The 22,866-nt window shown below is 39.5% G+C and overlaps 2 protein-coding genes across 10 annotated transcripts in view; one reads left to right on the forward strand and one right to left on the reverse strand.

Annotated features, from left to right (window-relative positions):
• PLCG1 (phospholipase C gamma 1) overlaps positions 1-6,943 on the forward strand; it is a 93,634-nt gene extending 86,691 nt beyond the window's left edge. For 2 of the 3 annotated variants that reach the window (XM_088153515.1, XM_088153517.1), the window contains exons 29-32: positions 165-326; positions 1,326-1,414; positions 2,708-2,895; positions 3,833-6,943. In XM_088153515.1, the coding sequence (XP_088009641.1) occupies positions 165-326; positions 1,326-1,414; positions 2,708-2,895; positions 3,833-3,875 (482 nt within the window). In that variant the 3' untranslated portion in view covers positions 3,876-6,943. The remainder of the gene's footprint in view (positions 1-164; positions 327-1,325; positions 1,415-2,707; positions 2,896-3,832) is intronic. The other variant, XM_088153516.1, reaches the window with a different exon arrangement.
• A 2,330-nt stretch (positions 6,944-9,273) lies between these two features.
• ZHX3 (zinc fingers and homeoboxes 3) overlaps positions 9,274-22,866 on the reverse strand; it is a 47,220-nt gene continuing 33,627 nt past the window's right edge. For 6 of the 7 annotated variants that reach the window (XM_088153129.1, XM_025167985.2, XM_025167987.2 and 3 more), the window contains 2 exons: positions 19,722-22,624; positions 9,274-17,963 (listed from right to left, as the gene is read on the reverse strand). In XM_088153129.1, coding sequence (XP_088009255.1) covers positions 17,953-17,963; positions 19,722-22,479 — 2,769 coding nt within the window. In that variant the 5' untranslated portion in view covers positions 22,480-22,624 and the 3' untranslated portion in view covers positions 9,274-17,952. The remainder of the gene's footprint in view (positions 17,964-19,721; positions 22,625-22,866) is intronic. The other variant, XR_015798315.1, reaches the window with a different exon arrangement.

The following is a 22,866-nucleotide window of genomic DNA, read 5'->3' on the forward strand; positions in this document are numbered from 1 at the left end:
AGAAGTTAATTCTGAAATATAATTTTATGATTGTTTGCAGAGAAGATGAATCATTATAAAACATCTTGGTTGTAATTTAAGCTCACTACTGTTTAAAGTATTATATTTCTGTGCATTCAAATAAATTCCACATATATCTGATGGATAATTTTTGTTTAATATAGTGGACAATGGTCTGAATCCTGCTTGGGCTCAGAAGACTTTTCACTTCCATGTCAGTAATCCTGACTTTGCTTTTCTGCGTTTTGTGGTATATGAAGAAGATATGTTCAGCGACCAGAACTTCTTAGCTCAAGCCACTTTCTTGGTTAAAGGTTTAAAGACAGGTAAATGAGAGGAAAGTGCTAGGTCTCCTGTTAAGGACATTTGTGTTGATAGATAGAGGTAGTTCTCAGTTAATGACTGCCTCGTTCAGTGACTGTCCAAAGTTACAATGGCACTGAAAAAGTAGATTTACAACTGATCCTTGAACTTATAGCTGTCACAGCATCCCTGTGGTCATGTGATTGTGATTCGGGTGCTTAGCAACCAACACGCATTTATGACAGTCACAGCATCCCATGGGCACATGATCGCCATTTGTGACCTTCACAGCCAGCTTCCAATAAGCAAAGTCAATGGAGAAGCCAACAGGAAGTCACAGTCACATGACATCATGCTTAACAACTGCACTGGAACTGACATCATAAGTCAGGCATGGTCATATGATGTTTGTCTTAACCATGTCGCTTAGTGATAGAGTTGCAGGTCCCAATTGCAGTTGTTAAGTGAGGACTACCTGTATTGACTATTTATAGTAGGATTAGAATATGCAGCAAATATAGGAATCAGCATAGTCATTACAGTTCAATAAGTTGTTAAGTTTCTAATTTCTGATTATGAAATCATAATAATCTATGTGATTAATAGCACACTGCTTGTATTCCAGATTGAATTAAAACCAATAATCAACTGCAGTACTTAACAAAAGTTCTAGAAATCCAATAATCTGAGTTACAGTTCAGTGTCAAAGAGCTCAGTCCCCTCTTTCCTTTTAAAATATCCACCAACCCCTCTGTCCTCACAGATTGTACTCTGTGGCACCAAATATTCCTCAGTAACCCACCTTAATTCTCCAATCTGTTGTTTTCCTCTGCTTTGAATAACTGAGCATTATTGAACTGATCAGTGTATATACCCACCTCGGGGGGGCGGGGGGGGAGGTCAACATAGCACTAGATAAAATAAAGGCATGGCACCTTATTTAAATGTTATATTTTTAAAGATTATAAATGCTTAACACTCGTTACTTGATCCCCCTCACAATTCATGTTGTTATCTTTGAGGATACCGGGCTGTGCCTTTGAAGAACAACTACAGTGAGGATCTGGAATTAGCCTCCTTGCTTGTTAAAATAGATATAATTCCTGTCATGGTAAGTTGTTATATTACAAAAGGATTTTGAATACCGCTATAATGTGGCATCTGGGTAGAATTGGGGAACAAAGGTCATTCTATTTTAAGAAGAAACTAGTGAATCAGTCTACATTTAACCAACAGTGGGTAAGATTTGGAAAAAAAACCCTGTGTACTAACTACAAATATAGTCTTACAATACCATGTCCTCTTTGAGAATGTTGCACATTTGTACTTTCTGGCATACCTTAAATAATGTGCTTTCTGCTTCAAATCTACTTTATCACAGATGCACACGACCTGATGTCCCAGGGCCACATGTGATCTTCAGAATTGCTGAACTCTAATTATGATAGGAGCAGGAAGTTATTAAATAGATATGAAACAAGTCTCATTAAATGTATTTGAAGTAAACTCAATCAAACTTAATTTTTGTCCTTTCTTTGCCTGCTCTTTAGGGTACAGCCCACTTGGCTCAAAAAAGATCATGCAGTCTTGTCGATAGGGTGCTTTAGACCAAGGCTTGATAAGATAGGAACTTAAGAGCTTTTAGTTCTTTTTTCCTAAGGATCTCCAGGCTAATTTGTTTTCGGGGACTATAGTCTTACACTGAAATGGCTTTTTTGTAAGAGTAATTATGCAAACCAAATAAATTCGCTTGTGCATGGTGACAAACACTTCTACTGATTTGTCTTTTAGAATTGTACCTACCCCATTTCCCATCAAACAGGGAAATGGGTCTGTTTTCAGTGGTTGTCTAATTTACTCATTGATCTGTGTGTCTCATTTTTTAAAAAAAGTTCTCTAAACTTTCTGCTAACTTGGCCACCAACATGATAGTGGCTTTCAGACCTAAGGAAGAAGTTAAGCTGGCTCGTTGACTGACATTTTAATGAGATCATTGTGAGGAACTGGGTTGGCTTCCATTTTAGGACAATAGGGATTTTAAAAAACCCTTAACTAAGTCATGTCATTTCTTAGTGTATTCACATTTAAATCTGTTCTGTTCTATTACTCAAAATTCTACAAAAGCCTTTTCTTTGAAAATGTGTGTGTGTGTGTAGATAGATAGATAGAGACAGACACAGACACACAGACGTGCGTGTGTATGTATTCTTTCAAGATACACATTTTCTTACCTAAATATCAAATTCCTCAAGTATCTCTATGGCAATTCTTTTCCCTCCCTCCCTCCCTGGTTAAAAAAAAAATCTGAGGAAGACCAAGTGAATTCTTGGCTGAACTGAGTTTTCTTCCTGTCTGTAGAAGGGAGATCAAGGGTTCCTTATTTCTTCTTCTTTCTATTCTGGAGCAGGAAAATGGTGAAATTAGCCCCTTTGCAGCTTCACCTTTCCGAGAGAGGTCAGCTGATTCTCCAAATCAGCTCCTGGCGGGCAGAGCCAGAGAAGGTTCATTGGAAGCACGATATCAGCAACCGTTTGAAGATTTCAGGATGTCACAGGAGCAGCTATCAGACCATTTTGACAATCGAGACAGAAGGTAAATCTATAGGAATTAAATTTACATATTCTGGATGCTCTGAGTAGTAGACCAATTCTCTAAAAGTAAATAAAGTTTTTGGTATTTGTTTTCAAAGTGAGTTATTCTGGTCTTATGTGACCTGGGCTTGTGTTGGCTGATTGTCTCTGTGATCAGCCCTAGATACCTTATTATGTATTCTAGAGCTAACTTATTCCATTATCATTGCCTTATATTTTTTTCCCAAAAAGGTTTGCAACTAGATCATGTAAGGGAGGGAAGTAAAACTAAACTTTTATAAAGTTGTCATTGCAAAGAATCCAGATAAACATTAATCCAGATGGCTGAGATGTAATTTTCTTTTTTTGTTGTTTTTTGGAGGAAGAATATTATGTCGTAGAGCCAGCCTTCCATGTAATAAAGTACCTCCCACTCATTTGCCTTTTAATATTCCAAGTATCCCAAATGATGTTGCTTCCCTTTGCTGTAGAAAATGCCACACTCCCAAACACATCACCACCTCCACCGCCAAGAGTGATCAGTTTTATCAGAAGGGAGAACAAAGTGATGAACTATTAATATTTAATAGAACAGTGTCCCGTCTTTACAAATATGAGGCCATAAATTTTCATTGGTTTTGGATGAGGAACATTTAAGCTAGTAGTGGGACTCAGATGTTCCAATGAAACTGCTGATCTCTTTTTTTTTTCCTTAGCATGCAGTGATTATTTTCACTTTTGTATCTGGCCCTTATAAGGAGCTCAGGGTTTCACCAATTTATCTTCACAACAACTTGATTGGATAGGCAATGGCAAAATCCCTACCCCTCAGGGTAAACCTATGCAATCACCAGTTTCATAGTTATTGTACAGATTCCCCAACACAATTCCCACTGTAACTTGCATATTTTTAAAATGGGCCATTGAGCTGAATTTTCAATTCGTTTCTTCTCCTGCAGGTTCCTGCGAAAGACGCGGGTGAATGGGGATAACCGCCTCTAGCTCCACTTTGCCTGCTGGAAAGCACTCCTCCAGTGCTTGTGATTCTCACGGATTGCTGTGAACTGGTTTCTATGGAAACGTCACATGCTTTGGCCTACTTTCAGGCAGCTTTTCCAGTTTCTGTTCTGAAGGCTGTTCAAGTGGAGAACTTTTTTTTAGAAAAAAAAAATCAAACCACAAGTCAATCACTTTATTGTTGAGGAGAAAAAAGACCTTCAGAACCAAAACAGAGGCAAAAAGTACTGAATGTGTGTATCTTGTCAATATCTGAGGCTCAACACAAAATCCAGTCAGCAATTTCCTTCTTCTGTGTCACTGTAGTTCCAGAGAGGATAATACCTCAGAGCTGCCAGCAAAGCAGCTTTCCTTTACTCAGCTGAGAGGAGCTGATTTTTAGAAATTATTATTGTTAATTTTATTAAATGTCTAAATCACTTTTGGTGCGCAGAAAAGGAGATTTCCATTTCAAGAGAAAGTACAATTATTCTTGTGGTATTAGAGCACAAGCCCAGTAGGGCATACCAGGCCCAGTCTTTGGGCCCATGTCAAGCTATGCAAGGCTTCAAATATCTCTCAGTATTGAGCAGAGCTGCTGAGTTCCTTACTTTGGCAGATCTTGGGTTTCATTAGCTGGGGTTTAGGTGCAGAAGATCATCAGCAAAGCTGTCAAGCACCCTTCTCTTTAGATGACCTCTTTTATGACTAGTGTAAAGCAGAAATGCGCAACCCTGTATAGAAGGGGTGACTTGAGACATCAAGAGGCCACTTTGAAGAGGTAGGAGCAGGAGGAATACATGAGCCAAAGCCAGCTCTTCAAGAGGTAGAGCTCTTGCCACTGAAATGTTTCTTTGCTGTCACTGCTTCTCTAATGCGGAGCTTCAGCCACTACTACTGGGGCAGAATAATAGTCCGGGGCCATGTGCCCTGCAGCAACAGCTCTCATGACCAGTATTGCTGAAGAGAAGGCCCTCCAGCTCTTCGTAGAGTTAACAAGCTAAAGAAGCATTTTTAGCTTCTCTGAGTTTTCACCATTGCACCTCTTATTTTGGGGGAGATGATTTTTGTACAGAACCAAGCTATCTCCTCTTTTTTAAGGAAGCCTTTCTCCATGTTCTTTGGGTCAGGCCATTGTCATGATGCGCCAGGTGCCCAGTGTGTCATACCATGTCCTGTTCACAGAAACAGTGAAAGTTACGTGCTGCTGTCTTTTGCCTACTAGAAAAGTGACAAAAATCCAGGAACAGTACTCAGTGTTTTTATTTTGCTTGCTGGATGAAGGGGGAGCAGATGTACCCCAGTCTCCAAAGGCAGGCTTCATCATACATGGTAGTGTGAACAATGCATTGTTTGACTTTTTGAAGAGGAGCTTAGGTTTGCCTAACTCCACCAGATGTATGGATAGTGATCTACTGTTTGTTGGTTGGGATGAATCAGGCTGCACAATAAAAGTTCTGAATTAACATACTGGGATCCAGCCATTCGTTTTGTACAAAGTGGAAAAGAGATGATTGGGAATGGAAGTAAGAGAAGCTAAGTGTGTTGTAGCACTGCTTGATACAATGAAGGGTTGCTTCAAGGCAGAAAACTAGGTTAAAAATTAATCAGTGAAAATGTTCTAGCTCCTTAGAAATTACTTTCTAAGACAGCATGCTTAAAAATGGAACTGTGCATCATCACAACAAATAAGGGTTACCTTTTGATACTAGGCATACAGTATACACTGGCAGAATAATGTAGGCATGAAGTGAAGCCAGATTACCTTCAAAGCACAAATTGGCTGCCTTTAGATTGACAGTTGGGTTTACAAAACCCAACTAATTTAAGCCAATGCCACTTTAGTTCTTCCCAGGCCAGGAAATTTATGTCATTTATTGAACGCACAGGTCTCTCCCATTCACTATGCTGACAATACAGTGTTTATTCCTATCAAGTTAAATACGAGGTGAATTATTTTAAAAGCACAGGGGTGGAATACTAGATTTATTTGTTACTGAGTCTGAATTTAAAGTATGCACACAAGGTTTCTTGCTAAGCAAAGCAGGCTGATAAGGACACAGAGGAATGCTATGTGCCCATATAATTTACCAGTGTACATTTTGTACAAGTAGCCCTATCCATTCTGGAAGTCTGTCTCTGTGGATCTCAGAAAGCCATCACCTCTCCTGCTCTCCTTCCCCACAACAATCTAGGACTTAAGACACTATTAGCTTGGTACCTGGCTGGGAGCTTGTCTTCCCTGTGTTTGGCACAGAATCCCAGACAAACAGATGATATAGAAGCACATTTTGGTTAGATACATGCTTTTTAAAAGATTTGAAATCATGGCCGTTGAATACCCTTTTAAAAAGATGGATTTAAGTATAACAGAAAACCCAGGGGCTCTGGAAATCTACATGGCTCTACTTTAAATTAGAATAGATCCTGCAGATTGTACCTTAAGCATGTTCTAGTTATTGTTTTTTCTCTAGCACTATAATGTAAAAACAGTTCATCAGATACTTGGTGGGGGTGATTGAAGTCCACTTTTCTTCTTTTTCTTTGTTCCCATTTGGGTTTATCATCTCTGCCATCTTTGTTATTTTTGGTTTTGTGTTGTTCCCTGTTTACAACCATTTGTAAACTGCCCAGAATCATTGGGAGTTGGGCAGCATATAAATGTATATTATTATATACAACAACATGAAATCACAGCTGCCAGTTCTTTAGCTGGGGTGGGCCTTCATTCACATCAAGTGCTTCCCAAGAACCAAGGATGTCAGCCTAGTATATGTGCAGATCCAAGCAGTGTGGCCTTCGTAATTGTCAAATGGAAATTTGTCAATGCGCAAGTTTTCTAAATGCCGTCCAGGGTTTTTTGATATGGCATCTAGTGTGCTGATAACCACTGGGACCACCACTGCCAGTTTATGCCATAATCTTTCAACTTTAGTTTTCAGATCTTGATACTTTTTGATCTTCACCAATTCTTTGCCTTCTATTCTACTATCCCCTGGTATTGCTGCATCAATTATGCACACTTTCTTCTTTTCAACCACAATTAAACTGGTGTGTCATACACTAAAACTTTATCAGTTTGTATTCAGAAATCCCACATTAATTTTACCTGCTCATTTTTGACTACATTATTTGACTATATTATGGTTGGTCGTGCAGTCAGCCAGGTGTTCAGACTGGATTTGACATTTTTGTCCACCTATTGAGTCCTTTCCAAAGACCTGTTGTTTAATAATATTAAAGGTATCATTGCAGGATGTCAGCTGTTTCAAGTAAAGCTGCCTTTTGCAATTGACTGATGGTGATTTTGTCAATGCTGATGGTCTTCAAGTGGTGCTCCAGATGTTTTGGGATTGCACCCAAGGCACCTGTCACTATTGGCACTACCTTTCTTTTGCTACAATCGTTCTATATTATTATTTTCCAAAAGTACTTTTATGAATAATAATAATAATAATAATAATAATAATAATAATAATAATAATAATACCAAGCTCTAAGAACAAATGCATACAAAGCCAGAATTGAGAAGACAGCAACAGACAGCAAATGCTGCCTCTGCAAAGAAGCTGAAGAAACAGTGGACCACCTGGTTAGCTGCTGCAAGATCACACAGACTGACTACAAACAACAGCATGACAAAGTAGCAGCAACAGTGCATTGGAATATCTGTAAGAAATGCCATTTGCCTGCAAGCAAGAACTGGTGGGGCCACAAAACAGACAAAGCAATAGAAAATGAAGATGAAGTGCTCTGGGACTTCAGAATTCAAACAGATAAGCACCTACCACATAACACCCCAGACTTAACTATTGTTGATAAAACAAAGTCTGGATAGTGGACATTGCAATACTTGGAGATAGCAGAATAGAAGAAAAAGAACTCAGGAAAATCACAAGATACAAAGACCTGCAAAATAGAACAACTGTGACAAAAGAAAGCAAAGATAGTACCAATAGTAATAGGCCCTTAGGTGCAATTCCCAAAACATCTGGAGCCCCACTTGAAGACCCTCAGCACTGACAAAATCACTACCAGTGAATTGCAAAAGGCAGCTTTACCTGGAACAGCTTACATCCCGTGGAGTCCTTGGGGTTCTCTGAGCTCGGTTCTTTTCTTCCAAATGTTTCATTACCCAGCTAGGTAATATTTGCAGTACTAAAATGGGATGGGGTTTGCTCTCTATTTATGTGCTGTGGCCTGCCTTGCCAGTGTTGGTAAGGGTGTGGGTGGGGGGGTTCTCTGGTAGTTACATCCTATATTAAACAACAATATCTGCTTATCCCAGGTCCTTGGAAAGGACTCAGTAGGTGGACAAAAATGCCAAATCCAGTTTAAACAACTGACTGACTGTGCGACCAATCATCATAATAATATATGGCTGCCTACCCCAAAAGAGGTTTATGAATCTATGCCTTATATGAAGATCTTCAGCAGAAGGCTGTGTGTGGCTGCGTCTGTCATCTGCAAGAAGAAGGGGGGCTAGCAGGGAGGTTCTGAGTTGCACTGCTCTAGATGCTTAAATGAAAAGCCTTTTTTATTTTCCTAGGCTTTATACACATAATGTTCTGCTGATTGTTTTAATCTGACTTCAGTGCTTTTTTTTTATTTTTTTGGATCTGCATTGTTCACATTTAAATTACTTATTTCAGTTTATATGGCTACCCAGATCGCCATAGTGAGTCTTGAGGGCTAACAACAGATAAAAACATAATAGAACAACAAAATCAGAAAATGACCAACATATAAAACCTATTATGACTGCCTAGGCAAGGATTATTTTACCAGTTATAAACCATCTAGCTGTAATTAGGTATTTAAGTCTATGCTTTTATTGCACATTTGCCCTCGAGTCATTTCATCATTGAGGATGGTGGGTCTTAATTTAGAATAAACCTGCCTAGGACTTGTGCTTTGACATTCCACTGGTTGCAGTGGCCAACATTTGTATCTGTTTGGTTCTGAGACACAATTGTTAGAATCCTTCAGTTAAGATGAACGTTTCCTCCATCTTATGACTTTTGTACCTTGCTTTCTGTAGTCCAGGAGGATACATTTAAATGCTATCAACCCATTATTCCTTCAGTGACAATACTCCAGCCACATATGTTACAATGAGAACAGCTAGACAGATGCTGAAAGTATATCAAACAGTCTAATTTGTAAGCCGTGCAGCCTTATCTGTGTAGCATGGCTCTTCTCTGAGTTTGGATTGTTGCGTCTGGCAGACAGGAGTCCACAAACATTTTTCAAATCCACTTAAAAATAAATTGGTGATTTAGTGGCAGGCAGCTAGAGGAGATAACCAATTGCCATATTATACATGATGGCTATTCAGGCCTCCCCCCCCCCCCACACACACACACACAAAAAATCCCTATTTCATCAAGAATGCAAAAAGTGGTTTATTTCTCAATTGTTTATTTAAGACAAAACCAATAAGGTCTCATTTCACCAAAATGTATAAGCAAGCTGTTCCCACCCTCATAGCCACATATACAAAATGAAGGGAAACTTGCAACAGTTCACTTCGCAGAAGTGGCATCATTGCTGAAAAAGAGCCAGTGCCATGATAGCCAGGCACCAGTTCTCTCTTGCAGGAGAACTACATTAGTATTTACCCACATCAACAGTTTCAGTCTTCTTCAAAAAGTTTACCAAAAGTACAAAAATTAGTTGATTTTTGTCATGGTTTGTACATTAATCCTACTCCTATAGAAACAGAAGTTGGTACTAGCCCAGTGCTACTTACAATAGTTTTCCTATCCTCAGCTTGGGAAGCCAAAGAGCTTAGTAAGTCTGCTTAGTGAGATAATTTTACACAGGATGAAAAAAAATGACAGATGTGTCCACCGAGCTCTCCAAAAGCACCTGTAAATGATCTTTCTTCCCACTTAGCCCAAATAGGTAACTTTGTGGGAGGAAAAAAAAGGGTGTGTTTTTAAAAAAACCCACAGATTTGTGTAAGATTGGGAGAGGGAGAGAGAATTCACTCATTGCAATTTTGCTTTGGTATGAATTCCTGGGGCGTGCTTTTCACTTTCAGTACCTGTATCCTAAGAATAGAGCCTTCCTGCTCATTAACAACATTAGGACATCTGGTTCTGAAAAGTATTAAAGTACTACAAGAAAAACTGACCCTGGGCACAAACCTAGGGTCTCTGGGATTTGTTTCAGATGTAGTTTTTGCTGGTCTCAGTAATATTCAAAAGGCATGCTGCAACTTTAGGGGAATCCAAGAGCGCTTAAGCACAAATTCAAAACTGCAGTCTTAGAGTGACTCTTGTGCTTGCCCCTCCCCGCTTCTTGTAATATCTAAAGAATGATTTACCAAGTACATCTTTTCTGTGACTTCCCCACTTCAAGTGTGATTGTCGATACTAGGAAGGCCCTGTAAACTTGCTGTTTCTATCCTTCGTGTGCTGTTTCAGGAGTTACATTGCTGGGACATGAGGGCCTACTCACACAATGCATAACAAACATCAGTCCAATTGGCATTCTATGGTTTGGTGGGTTTGTCCAAGACTCAGTCACATAACTCCAGTTAACCAAACTTGTCCTTTCAAATCTAAAGGCAGCAGATATGTCTAAACCGGCGTTTCTCAACCTTGGCAACTTTAAGATGTCTGAACTTCAACTCCCAGAATTCCCCAGCCAGCTTTGGCTGGGGAATTCTGGGAGTTGAAGTCCACATGTCTTAAAGTTGCCAAGGTTGAGAAATGCTGGTCTAAACTAATCAGACCTTGCCAGGGGAACTTTGTAGCTAACCCCATGAAGAAGAGTTGTACACAGGGAACTCCTGTAGAATAGGTTCAACCAGTGTCCATCTGGCCCAGGTGTTCTGCTCAGACTGGTCCTTTGTATCACCTACTACTTTGGCCTTTTAATGGAGAAGCTGAATGGTAACTCTCCAACTGTAAGATGGGTGCTCTGTCATTCCTCCTCCTATATCTAAATCTCATTTGGTATTGGGGAATTTGTACATGAAAATCTACCAGCACTTTGTGAGGCCTAGACTCTTTGCAAATAGAATAAATAGATGCCCTTGCAGACAGAGTTTACTCAGTAAGCCTCATGCACACCAGCTTGTGATTAAGCATTTTACAATGTGCTATTTCTATTCCAAAGGGTGGTTGAACTGACTCTCAATTTAAAGCAAAACAAAATAAAAACAGTCTCAGGAACAGATGAAATTAAGGATAAAAGTATGACTAATAAATACCACATGAAGAGACAATGTGTGCTAGCTGCACAAATTCCAATCCCCTTCTAAAAGCATTTTCTGTTCTGGTTCAGAATTTCCCCACAGCCCCACATTTCATCTATCCATGTGCCTATTTATTTAGAAAAGAGAATCACAAGGGGTGAAAAGAAACCCCCTTGAGGTTTCAAATGATGGCAAAATGACATCTGGAGCTCATTGGAGCATGTGATTGGACATGTGTTATCTGCCTGATACCAGCTTCAAATCAGAAATGACCCACAATGGCTCTGGGTGTAACACTAGACTATCATATTAAGATTTGAAAAGAGAGCCATATGGAATGTCACTGTTCAGCCAAAGTATTTATTGTATGCTGCCTGACCTCACAGCTTGAAAAAGGCTGGGTAAGCCAGAAAGCAAGTCCTGCTTTATAGAAAACACTGAAGAGGATTAATCTGGTGATTTTAATGTAGTCTAAACTTTAAGCCAGGACACCTGGTTTTGCTGTCTCCATTGTATTCTCAAGTAACAATTTAGGAGAACTGTTCCAAATGGTGATGAAATGATTGCTGACATCTGCCCTGGTGAAAATTGCACCAGAATTCTTGGAGGCTACTGAGACAGGTTTTTTTGGTCCAAGGTGTGTCTCTGACTACACTCGGCTGTGGTTTTTCCTGAAATGTTGCTAATATGTATAACAAACTTGGGCAACCTATGACCCTTAGGCTGTATGTGTCTCCCAGCAATTTGCACCCCAGATTATGATGCCAAACTTGCCAATGGTCAGTGAAGTTTTTTTTTTTAATTTAAAATTAAATAAGATTCAAAATCATTATGTTTAAGTCTGTATGAAGCTTACAGCTTCCATATCACTCTTTAAATCCTCCCCAAATCAGGAGCAATGGGCCAACCATTCCCTGCCCTCCTTCCCACCCCCAGTGACATTGCCATGTCCCTAAAATCGCCTCTTATGGCCTTTGGCCATAAATCAAAATAAAAAATAATAAAGTGCAACTCTAGACTAAAAACAGTTGCTCAATACAATACAAATCAGATCAGAATATCTCCCTCTTTATAGGATGATTAGATCACCAAGTTTATAAAGGGAAATTTTATTAAGATCAGATACTCCTATAGTGGAGACACAAACAAGCTTTTCTGGCCATCCTCTGGAACATCCGTCCCTCTGCCATGAAACTCTGTGCTTGGTTATCTACCGTTCCCTCATAAAGAATGTTTTACTAAAAACGTTTTGATTATGTCTTATGTTTTAACCTTGAATTTTGAACAAGCAGTTTAAAAATATTTTCAAATAAATATAAAACACATCTGGAGTGGCCAGATTGATGAAGGGTATCATAATATAAAGGTTCAGACTGAGATACTGTACTAGAACTCCAGTGAGACAATCCAGGTATGATTTATTTGCAAAGTCAGTTAAAGGGCTTACAAAATACTTTTAATGCCTACTCTGCACTCTCTCTCCTATTTGTGAAATATGGAGATAAAAGCAGAATGCACATTAAGATAAATGCTTTTAGAAAATGTAAAAGGTTTAGTGTAAACCTTAATGCCTACCTATACCTTATAAAATCTTACAGTGCCTTCAGCTAGAGAAACAGACATATTTCTAACCAAAACATTTCAAAAGTCTTACAAAAATGAAAACGAAGACAGATAATTTAAAAATCTGGCTCTTGAAAAAGTATTTGACCTTCACATTTTTTATTTATTTATTTGATTTATAGGCCACCCAACTCCTAAGTGACTCTGGGTGGTTAACATATTTTTTTTAAAAAACCCCAACATATAAAAGAATAGAGCCAACCAAAGAAGCAAAAATACCAGAACAAAACCAAAACAGATCAGATCAAAAAACAAAAGAGGGCTCCACAATCACCCTGTTCCCAAGGCCTGGGAAAATAACCAGATTTTTAGTGTTTTTTTGAACAACATATGGATGGGAGCCACCCAAATCTCTGGAGGGAGATCATTCCAAAGGGGAGGAATTGCAACAGATTAGGTGTGCTTCCTGGGTCCCCAAGATGACATTCTTTAAATGATGAGACCCAGAACATGCCCACCTTGCTGGACCATACTGGATGGGCAGAGACAATTGGAAATAAGTGGTCCCTCAGATAGCCAGGCCTATGCCTTGAAGGGCTTTAAAGTTGATAACCAGCATCCTGAATTCAACTCAGAAGCCAACTGGTAGCCATGAAGCATCTGGGTCACATACATATAACATGGTGCCCCTATCCGTTTGGGCTGCTGCATTCTGGTCTTCAAAGGCAGCCCCATGTAGAAAGTGCTACATTAATCCAGTTGTGAGGTGACTAGGGCATGAGTGACTGTCCAAAGGACTGGTACACTAGATGTACCTGTGCAAAGGCCCTTTTGGCCACAACTTCTATTTACTCAGATTGATTTAATCAGACTGATTAATAGAAAGCAATACAAAAATTGTTATTCATTGGCTATTAATATTAATTAGCACCAAGGATTCAGGTACAAATTAACTTTTGTATGATTGGGTAGGAGATCTACCATATCCATCTGCCAGCCAAAACCATGTTCTCTTGAACTGGGATATAACAACTTACAGTGAGTTAAATACAAACTAATTTGTATTGACCGCTAGGTTGAGGCAGGCTGGCCAAATGTCACTAGCAGTAATTATCTAGTTTCTGGCTTGGGCCTTTCAGCCCTTCTTAGAAATGCCAGGGATTGACCTAGAATCTTCAAAATGCAAACAATGTCATCTACCACTGTACTATAGTCTCTTTAAATGCTTAAATCTAATTTAAGACTTGTCTTGTAAAACCATATGCAAAATTGTGGTATTGCTTCCTGTGACAAGAAATGCCGCTGCAAAAGCACTGAGATCAATATCTACCCTTAAAATTCTGGTTCAAAAACTGCACTTTTTGCTAGACAAAGAAACCAAAATAATGCATTTACCATGGATAGCAATTTCCTATTAAAAAATACTGTCTTGCACATCCAAAGCCTAGTTGCTAAATGAATTTGAGCTGCATAGACTCCATCAGGACATGATGATACAAACCCCTGGAAGGAAGGAAGGAAGGAAGGAAGGAAGGAAGGAAGGAAGGAAGGAAGGAAGGAAGGAAGGAAGGAAGGAAGGAAGGAAGGAAGGAAGGAAGGAAGGAAGGAAGGCAGGCAGGCAGGCAGGCAGGCAGGCAGGCAGGCAGGCAGGCAGGCAGGCAGATATTTTCCTTAAATTCAGGGGATTGTATCGTCATGTGTATATATCCTCACTTTTAGCTCATTGGATAAATTTAACTGCATGTGTATCACCTTTTAATACACAAAAAGAGAAAGACTCCATAAAATGAAGGGAAGCTTCAGTATGGTTCCACTGGAATATACATGTCAGAAATAAATTATTGGATCAGGTAAAGGTATCCTATCCATCACAATACTGTGTACATTCATGCATTCAATGAATCCAAGTTATCAGACTGCATTTCAACCTAGGGTAGGGCAGTCTGCACTGTTTTAGGATCAAAACTAGTTGTTATATGTAACAAAGTGGTTGTACTGCAGATTCTTATATTAGGTAGCAACTTTATCACAAGCAAGCACATGACATACTTCCCTATGCCAGAAATACTTTAAGTTAAACTTCTGTATAACAGATATCCAATTATGTTTGTTATCTTCACTCTAATCTGTTCTGCCCAAAGTCATGCCTGAATTTATGTCCTGCAATTCATGCACACGGTATTAACTTTGCCACCAAGCTTGGCCACTCTGATCCAACAAACATTATGAGGAATTGAGTTGCTCCAATATCAATGGTTCTTGTTTCCCAAGTAAACCATGTCAAGCGCCACACTGCCCTCCCTGAATAAAATCTGGAGACAGCTATTTTGAACATGCTTGCAATACTTTAAATGCACCCCAAACCCCATGCTCTCCTCAAAGAGCTGAGTGGAGTTTCCAATTGAACAGCCATCTGAATATGTATCATTTTTACATAGATGCTATGGATAAACTGAATGTATGTACTGAATATGTATATATTTAAAACAAACCAGCATGTCTGCAGAGAAAATAGAGAACTGCTCCTCTATCAGTTCCACTAAACTGAGCAACGCTGCTCTTTCATTTGGGAACTCAAGCTCCGTTGTCGTTCATTCCAGTGGAAATGGCCCACAAACATCTTGCAGCTGTTCTCCGATGGCTTTCCCATAAAACCAAGCTGGGCCCAGCCTCCTACCCATTAGCCAGGCTGGCTCTGAGCCAAGTGATTTTCAGTCTCTACAAGTAACAGGTAGTTTGGAAAAAGCCAATAGAAGTAACAGGCAGATAGATCTTGGGGCTCCTGCAATACTGGAGCCTTCCCACAGTCTTAGGAGCAGAATCCTTTCTGCTTGAGAGTTTGGCTCCCTCAAGGATAAATGACAGATTGCAAGTCTCCTTTGTAGAAAGGCCTGTGAGCCATGGATGGCTTTTAAATATGACACTGAAGGGGAGATACAATTATATTCTTCTTTCAGCATATGGATTCATCTATGCAATTAAATTAAGCCAAAATAAGTTGCATTTGAACAAATGCATTTTTCCCATGAAAGACAGATTGGGTGGGGTGATATTAAACTTGAAAGAATACAAAGTTTTTATACCTGAAATAGTGTATGTGCACACATACACACACTTTCTGGTTTTGCATTTTGAGTTGCATTCTTTTTTTTTAAGTTTAAGCATACTTATTTCCATCCTGACAGCCCCTCGCAAAACTGAGCTCAGTGACCAATGCTATAGTGTACATGTGTAGGTTTGCACAACACACCTTGAGCCTGGACATTAGTAGCATGAGGGGCAGTAAGTCTTCTTGAGAAAAACTTTAAAAGGACAAATGGTCCAGAAGAGCCTTTCCCCATCTGATACTCTCCAGATATGTTGGGTTAGAAGCCACCTCTTCCCCAACTAGCAGTACCAAGCTGGGAAAAGCTAACCTAGATTCAAATAATTGGACTACAACTCCCAGAATTCTCAGCCATGATCATACTGGCCAGGGAATTCTGGAAGTTGAAATCCATGTATTTGGAGGATTTCGAGGGTTTGTATACGCTGACTTATACAAGCTGACTTTTGTGGGGAAAAACAGACAAAGTTCAATCCCAAATACAACTCCAATGTGAGAGCTGATATCTAACACTGCCTTTGGAAGAAATTCAGGCGATGGCTCTGACCAAAATCAGGTTTCCCTGGCTCTACCCAGTAGAACTCTGGGAAAATATAATGCCACCAAATGAACCATCTAAAACATTTCCTACCAACAGAAATAAGCCCCAGCATCTCACATTCTAACTTCCCACATTATTAAAATAATTTAGTAGTATCTTTCCAAATGAATGAATAGCCAAGACAAAAATGCCTACAAGTGTATATGTTTGACTCTGTTATGAACTTAGCAAACCTTGAAGCTTTTCAGGTTGTTTCCTAGCTTATGAGCTAGAAAAAGCAATAAAGGTTTGAAATCAGATCGTGCACCCCTGTAATGCAAGTGCTGGAATCCAATACAGCTCTGATCTATATGTAAAAAAGGGATTGTGTATACTATAAAATGTGGTGTCTGCAAACCAAATGCCTTCATGACCACAATTACCTGTGGGGTTACATTTTCCTGTTACAGTATTGATAAAACTAGTAAATGTATTTGCTGTTAATAACAATAAAAACAGTCAGAGTTTAGCATTTACAACCCTGAAAACTCAGCAGAGTTAGTAACTAAATTTGGGGATTAAGGGGTACCTTTTGAAGTCAGAAAACCTCCAGGGCTCATTGTTAATGAATCTCTGCTAATAGAGGACATCCCTGGGGCTGTTTATTATTTTTATGATTTCCTGTCCTCTCTCACACACAACCCACCTCAATTTCAACCCTTCTAGCTTGTGGAGTGCATTAAAAGAAGCATTCATCTGCTTCTGTGCACATGAAATTTAGGGAAGATTGTTACGGTTACCCAATTTCTTTTCATAATTGTATGTGTGAAACTGGAAATATTGTTCACCAGACCCTTCCCTATGACATATATAACCCCACTGTGTATAAGGAAGCCCCATTAATTTTGTTGGGACTTACCCTTGGGGAAGTGAACATAGATTGCAACCTGTACAGCATATCCTCAGTTCAATGGCTCTCAGTTTAATAGGCTTTAGATACAATGGAAAATGGTTTCCTTCCTTCAAAATGGTGGCTTTGCTGCAAATGATTACACTCACATCAACTCTAATACTCTGCAAATTACCTAAACTGATGCAGATGACACCAGTTCAGGTATCAACAGCCACTGCTTCCCCTCAAATGGTCTATTAAATCAAGGTTTTACTGTACTTTCAAAATGTGGAAAATCTAGAGATTAAAATGTAAAGAGGATACAGTATATGCAAAGATGGAGCGTCAGAAAACAAACACTGAAAATGTTTAAAATATATTGTACAAATGATAGCTCATTTCTATGGAAAAAAAAAAAAAAAGAATGTTAATACGATGCCTCAGATTCATGATCCAATGCAGAGAGAGGCTGGTTGCTGGTATTAACAAGCTGGTTCCATATGGATATGAAGTTCGAAAGACAGTGTCCGATACGCTGGAGCCTGAAGGAGGATATCTGGCCAACACTGTGCTAAATCATAAAAAAGAATACTAGACCTCTCCCAACCTGAACCTTAAGGTTTTATTCACTGATGTCTTCCCTGCAACCCCCAAATTCAAATTGTGCTTCACGAAAAGAAGATCTTGGCATTACGACAAGTGTTGCCTCACAATCTTCAACAAAGATTCAGACCGACCCACAGCTGCTAGGTTCTTACAAAGTTAGCCGACTGTTCAAGCGCAGGCAGTGGTGGTTCAATCCATTTCTGAAAGCAACATATACATGTGTCACAATGTGTTCTACAGTCCTGGATGAATTAGCAAGCAAAGGGGCCAAGAGAGAGAACTGGGGGGGGGGGGGGGGGGAAGTCACTGTGACCTCAACTGCTCTGAGAAAAAAAAAAGAGTTTTTATGGAGAATTGTGCTTTAAAACCAAGGTGTCATATTATGGAGGGGTTGGCTAAAAAGTTGCTTTTTCTCAACTGTGTTTTTGAACTTTTGCATATACGTTCATGCATGTTAATCCCTGCTTTTGATTTTTGCTTCACACTTTTCCATTTCCAGACCCCAAAAATCTGCAGTTCTCCTAACTACTGCACCATTTTTACTTTGTCCATTTTGAATTCAGCTCCTGAACCCTAATCAGTCCTCTCTCTATACACTAAGATTTATCTTAAAACCCACCATTGCCATTACATCTCTAGCTGAATTCCCTAACTATTCACCCATACATATTCATGTCACCCCAGATTCTTTTTTTCTTCCTTCTTTACTGTCTCCCCCATAGTTGAAAGTTCAATTGTCAGAAAATGCAATTATAATCTGTAATATATAAATTAAGAATTAACGATCAAATGGTCTATGGGCAGAATTTACTGATTTATAGTCTCTATTCAGACATTCTTGTCACATGAGCAATCATATGGAAAGACAGAATGAACCTCTGATCACTAAACTCCAGGGTTTTCCTGACCCTCCCAACCATTCAAGGAGGGAGAAGAAGCATCATGCTGCCTGGGAAATTCTGGGAGTTGAAGTCCACACATCTTAAAGTCGCCAAGGTTGAGAAACACTGATCTATAGAATGGGATTCTCCACACTTTGGGGACCAGTAGGCACATTTGACATGTTGAAAGCATACTACGGACTTTCAAATAAACTGCCTGTCACAGTGGATGTGACCAGTTACAGACCAGTTACATCAAAAGACAACTGATGAGTTTGTTCCCTGACATCCATTCTTCCCTTCCTCAGGATACTCAAAGTTTGCTTTTGTCTTTTTGAAGCAGAGGTTGGCACACTTCCAAGGGCTAGGCTGTTCTCATCAAACAGTTTTATTTTCTAAGAAAGCTTAATAGAATCCAAGGGCATTCTTGGAAATAAAAATGATCCTAGAGGCATGCCAGCTTTCTCTTTATTTTTTCTTAAAAAAATAAAATAATCTTTTTTTTAAAAAAATTAAAAATAGAGTGGGGCAGAGGGTCTGATGAGTGATAAAAGGAGATGAGAATAGGTACAAAGGAGAACACTGTCTCTAATGCAAAGCTCTTCCTCCCTGTGTTGAAGCCTGATTATTCACACTTCTGCATTGGGGGAATTTGTATGCACATAACAGGAGCCTATTTACAAATGTTGCCTTACCCAACACACTTATAGCTAGAATGAAGGGATGGCTGGGCCAGTGCAATTGTTAAATATGCAAAGGGAATGCCCAAACAGAACTCTAAATCAGTATCAAGGAAACAATGGGTAATCAAACAATAGAAATTGTTCTTTAGATTTCCATCTAAACTATAATCAGTCAAAAATTAGGATTTCAAATAATCCCAATTGGACACAAATGACCATGGCATTATTATAGGAAGGGAATAACTTCTATTTCCCTCCACTCAGCATGATAGAAAACAATCACAAACCATGTAAAGAAAGCAATGCATTAAGATAGCTTAGGATCCCTTTCTCAATCTTCTTTCTCATCATTCCTGTTAACAAAAACGTTAGTGAAAAATGCAAAACTACTCACCAGAATGTATTGCAGGCAGATGACTATCTGCATCTCCAAATTCTGAGCTTCCATCTTGACCTCCAGGTTCCCAAGATTCACTGTTCTCAGAAATTTCAGAAAAAGTATCAAAAGTTCCTTTCTGACTGTTGGCTGGGTCACCAACACTTGAGGACTGACCATCGCTACCTGCATCCGATACTGCCTTGCTTTCTTCCCCTAGCCTTTCAGCAAACCACAATCTAACCTGCGAGGTGGTCATCTGAGTTCTTTCACAGAGATCCAGGAGATCATCTTCATACAGAACTTTGTTCTTTTGAAAATAGTCTTGGAGGATTTCCTGGCTGACCTCACTGGAAATCGAGAGGCCTTTAGGAAAAATACCTTTCTTGTAGTTTTCATACCACCTCAGATTTCCATTTTTTAAGCCATAGCGGCTATCTCCAAACCAGCGAATTACTTCAACCCTGGGAAGTCCAGTCTGACAACATATTTGGTCATACTGTTCATTGGTAGGACGTTGCGTCTTTATAAAGAGCTGTTTAAGCAAATGCCTCTGCTGAGCAGTCTTTTTAAAGCTTAGCCTGGGTTTCTGTGCCCTGCTAGGAGAATTCTCTCTTATTGCATGGGCACCCAAAGCTGCCAACTCACTTTTCCCATTTGATTCTGTCACCTTAAAGTTTCTAAGGTTGATTTTTATTGGGGTCACTTTACGTTCACCTGGAATTTGAGAGCTCCCAGCTGCATCCAAGGAACCATTTTCACCTGACACTCTCAAATCATCCAAATCATCTTCCTCTTCTATAGACTCATCTTCAGCATCCTCATCTGCTGGTTGTTTTGTTTCTTTGATCACTTGTCTTTTCCTTTGCTCTGAGAACCAGCTGTCAATCTCTCTCCTTGTCATTTTAGTTTCACTTCTCAGACGGTCTACTTCCTCCTCTAAAGGGAAGGGGTTTTGTGCAAAGCTGCTTTCCAAAGCTCTGAGTTGTTCCGGGGCCCTCTCTTTATATTTTGCAGTGGAGAAATCAGGGGCCTGATGCCAGGATTGCCGACGTGCTGGTGTGTGAACAGGTGTTGCTGCTGATGTGGAAGTTAACTCCATGGTTGTTTTTGGTGAAGTGGTAAAGGTGATTTCAGGAACAGAATCTATTATTATTGTACTATCCCCACCAAGCACAGGTTTGCTGCCTCTTACATTTCTACAGTGATATCTCCTATCACTAAACCACTTTCGAACATCCCTGGTGCTAAGTCCTGTGATTTTTGTCAGACGCTCAACTTCAGTTTGGCCAGGGAACTGATTCCTACAGAAACTATCTTTAAGTGCAGACAACTGTTCATAAGACTTCTTATTTTTGAATAAGTTAGGATCTAAGAATGCTTGTGAAGAGATGTTTGGGCAAGCAGAAAGTTGTGACTGAGCAGCACTAACTACATTCACAGTCGGTGCAATACTGGAAACTGACACAGTGGTTGGTGGTTTAGCTATCTGGGTCTTTGGAATGGATGTTACAGCTATTGCATGAGATGAGGTTGTTCCCTGAAGTCCATTTGTTATTATTGGTTGGGTGACCAGCATACCACTTGCTCCTTCAGGTTTCCCAACTGAATGGCCAGGCAAACTGGCCTGAATGAGATGCTGAACACTACTAGGGCTTGCAACTAAGGGTGTATTCAACACCGTAATAGTGGATTGGGGAACAGACTGAATCACAGTGTTAAACATTTTCTTCCGTGCATCTTCTATCTCCTCAGGTGACCAGCTGATACCCTGTTTCAACCTCTGGGCTGTAAACCAGATTTTCAGCTGCTCTTCTGGATACTTGGTCACAACAGTCAAATAGCAAAGTTCAGCTTTGGTAGGGTAGGGAAACTTATGAAAAGAGTTTTTAAGAAAACTGTTAGAATCCATTGCTGCATTGTAAGTTGGAATACTACTCAAGGGAATCATTACCTTAGGAAGGGATTTTGATGTTGGTAGGTGCTGGTGAACTTGTGCTTGCTGTTGCAGTTGCACAAGTTGGGTTATGCCTGCTTGCAGAACAGGTACATTTCCAACTACTGAACCATTGATAACAGGGGTTAATTTGACAGATTGGCTAACTGGCACTGCTCCATTGGTGAATGACAGTTCACCTTTTGTCTCTACATCCTTGACTGATTTACTAGATACATTTTCTTTTAGTGTGTGGATTTTTTTAACTTCTGGTTTTGTTCTCATTATCTTCATAATGGGCATTTTAGTAATAATAATTTCAGCTTGACTATCCTGACCTTCCTCAGGGGTATCCCCCAAGTGGTCCTGACTACCACTGCTGGTGTTTCCAGTAGTCTGCTCCACAATCATGTGATCAGCTTGTTTCACAACATTCCAGCTTAAGTTCGTTTCTCCAGCATGGTGCTCCGCATTGTGACGAGAAAGATCATTGTGGTTCTTTACCAAGAAACTGCATTTCACACACAAAAAGGAGGGGTCTTTACTAAAATCTGTGTGCTCAGAATCAAGGTGACTAAGGAACTGATTAACTTCTTGAGTGGTGAAATCGCAACATGTACATCTATAAGAAGTGCTATCTAGAATTCCATTATGTCCATTGGACAAGGTCTCACTACTGTGATTATTAATAGTGGTATCACAATTAGGCAGAGTGACGGGAACAACTCCTTTATGAGCTTCTTCATGATTTACTCCGACAGAAGCTGATACTGATTTCTGTGGTGCCAACATTTTTGCCGGTATCATGCAAGGTGTTGTGGATTTCCTTTTGCTGGCCATTATTGCAACCAGTGGGTATAATCAAAGCTTGGGAGGCAAATACTATTTTTTAAGAACAGTTTGCAGAGTAAATTTGAGCAAATCCATGATGCCCAGACAAATGTATGTCAAGAACTGGAACAACCACTTGAGTCTGCCATTGAATCTAAGAAAACAAAGGAACAGCATATTAACCAAAGACTACTAAATCCTAATTCCAGCATAATCACATAGCTTTTATTTCTCAATCATATATGAAGATATAGAATCAACTTTGCTTTTCTAGAATTCAAACTAGAACCAGGTGCAAAAAAATGCCAAACCAAATGCAAATGATGATGCACTAATATCCTCCATGATCAATACTCTAGTTTGCAGGCATTGTTTGTACATCAGCATTCGGTAATC

This window comes from Python bivittatus, unplaced genomic scaffold (genome assembly GCF_059951505.1).
Source record: "Python bivittatus isolate LINGU-HERP-01145 unplaced genomic scaffold, Pbiv_v1 ctg000700_np1212, whole genome shotgun sequence".
In the NCBI taxonomy this organism is placed as follows: Eukaryota; Metazoa; Chordata; class Lepidosauria; order Squamata; family Pythonidae; genus Python; species Python bivittatus.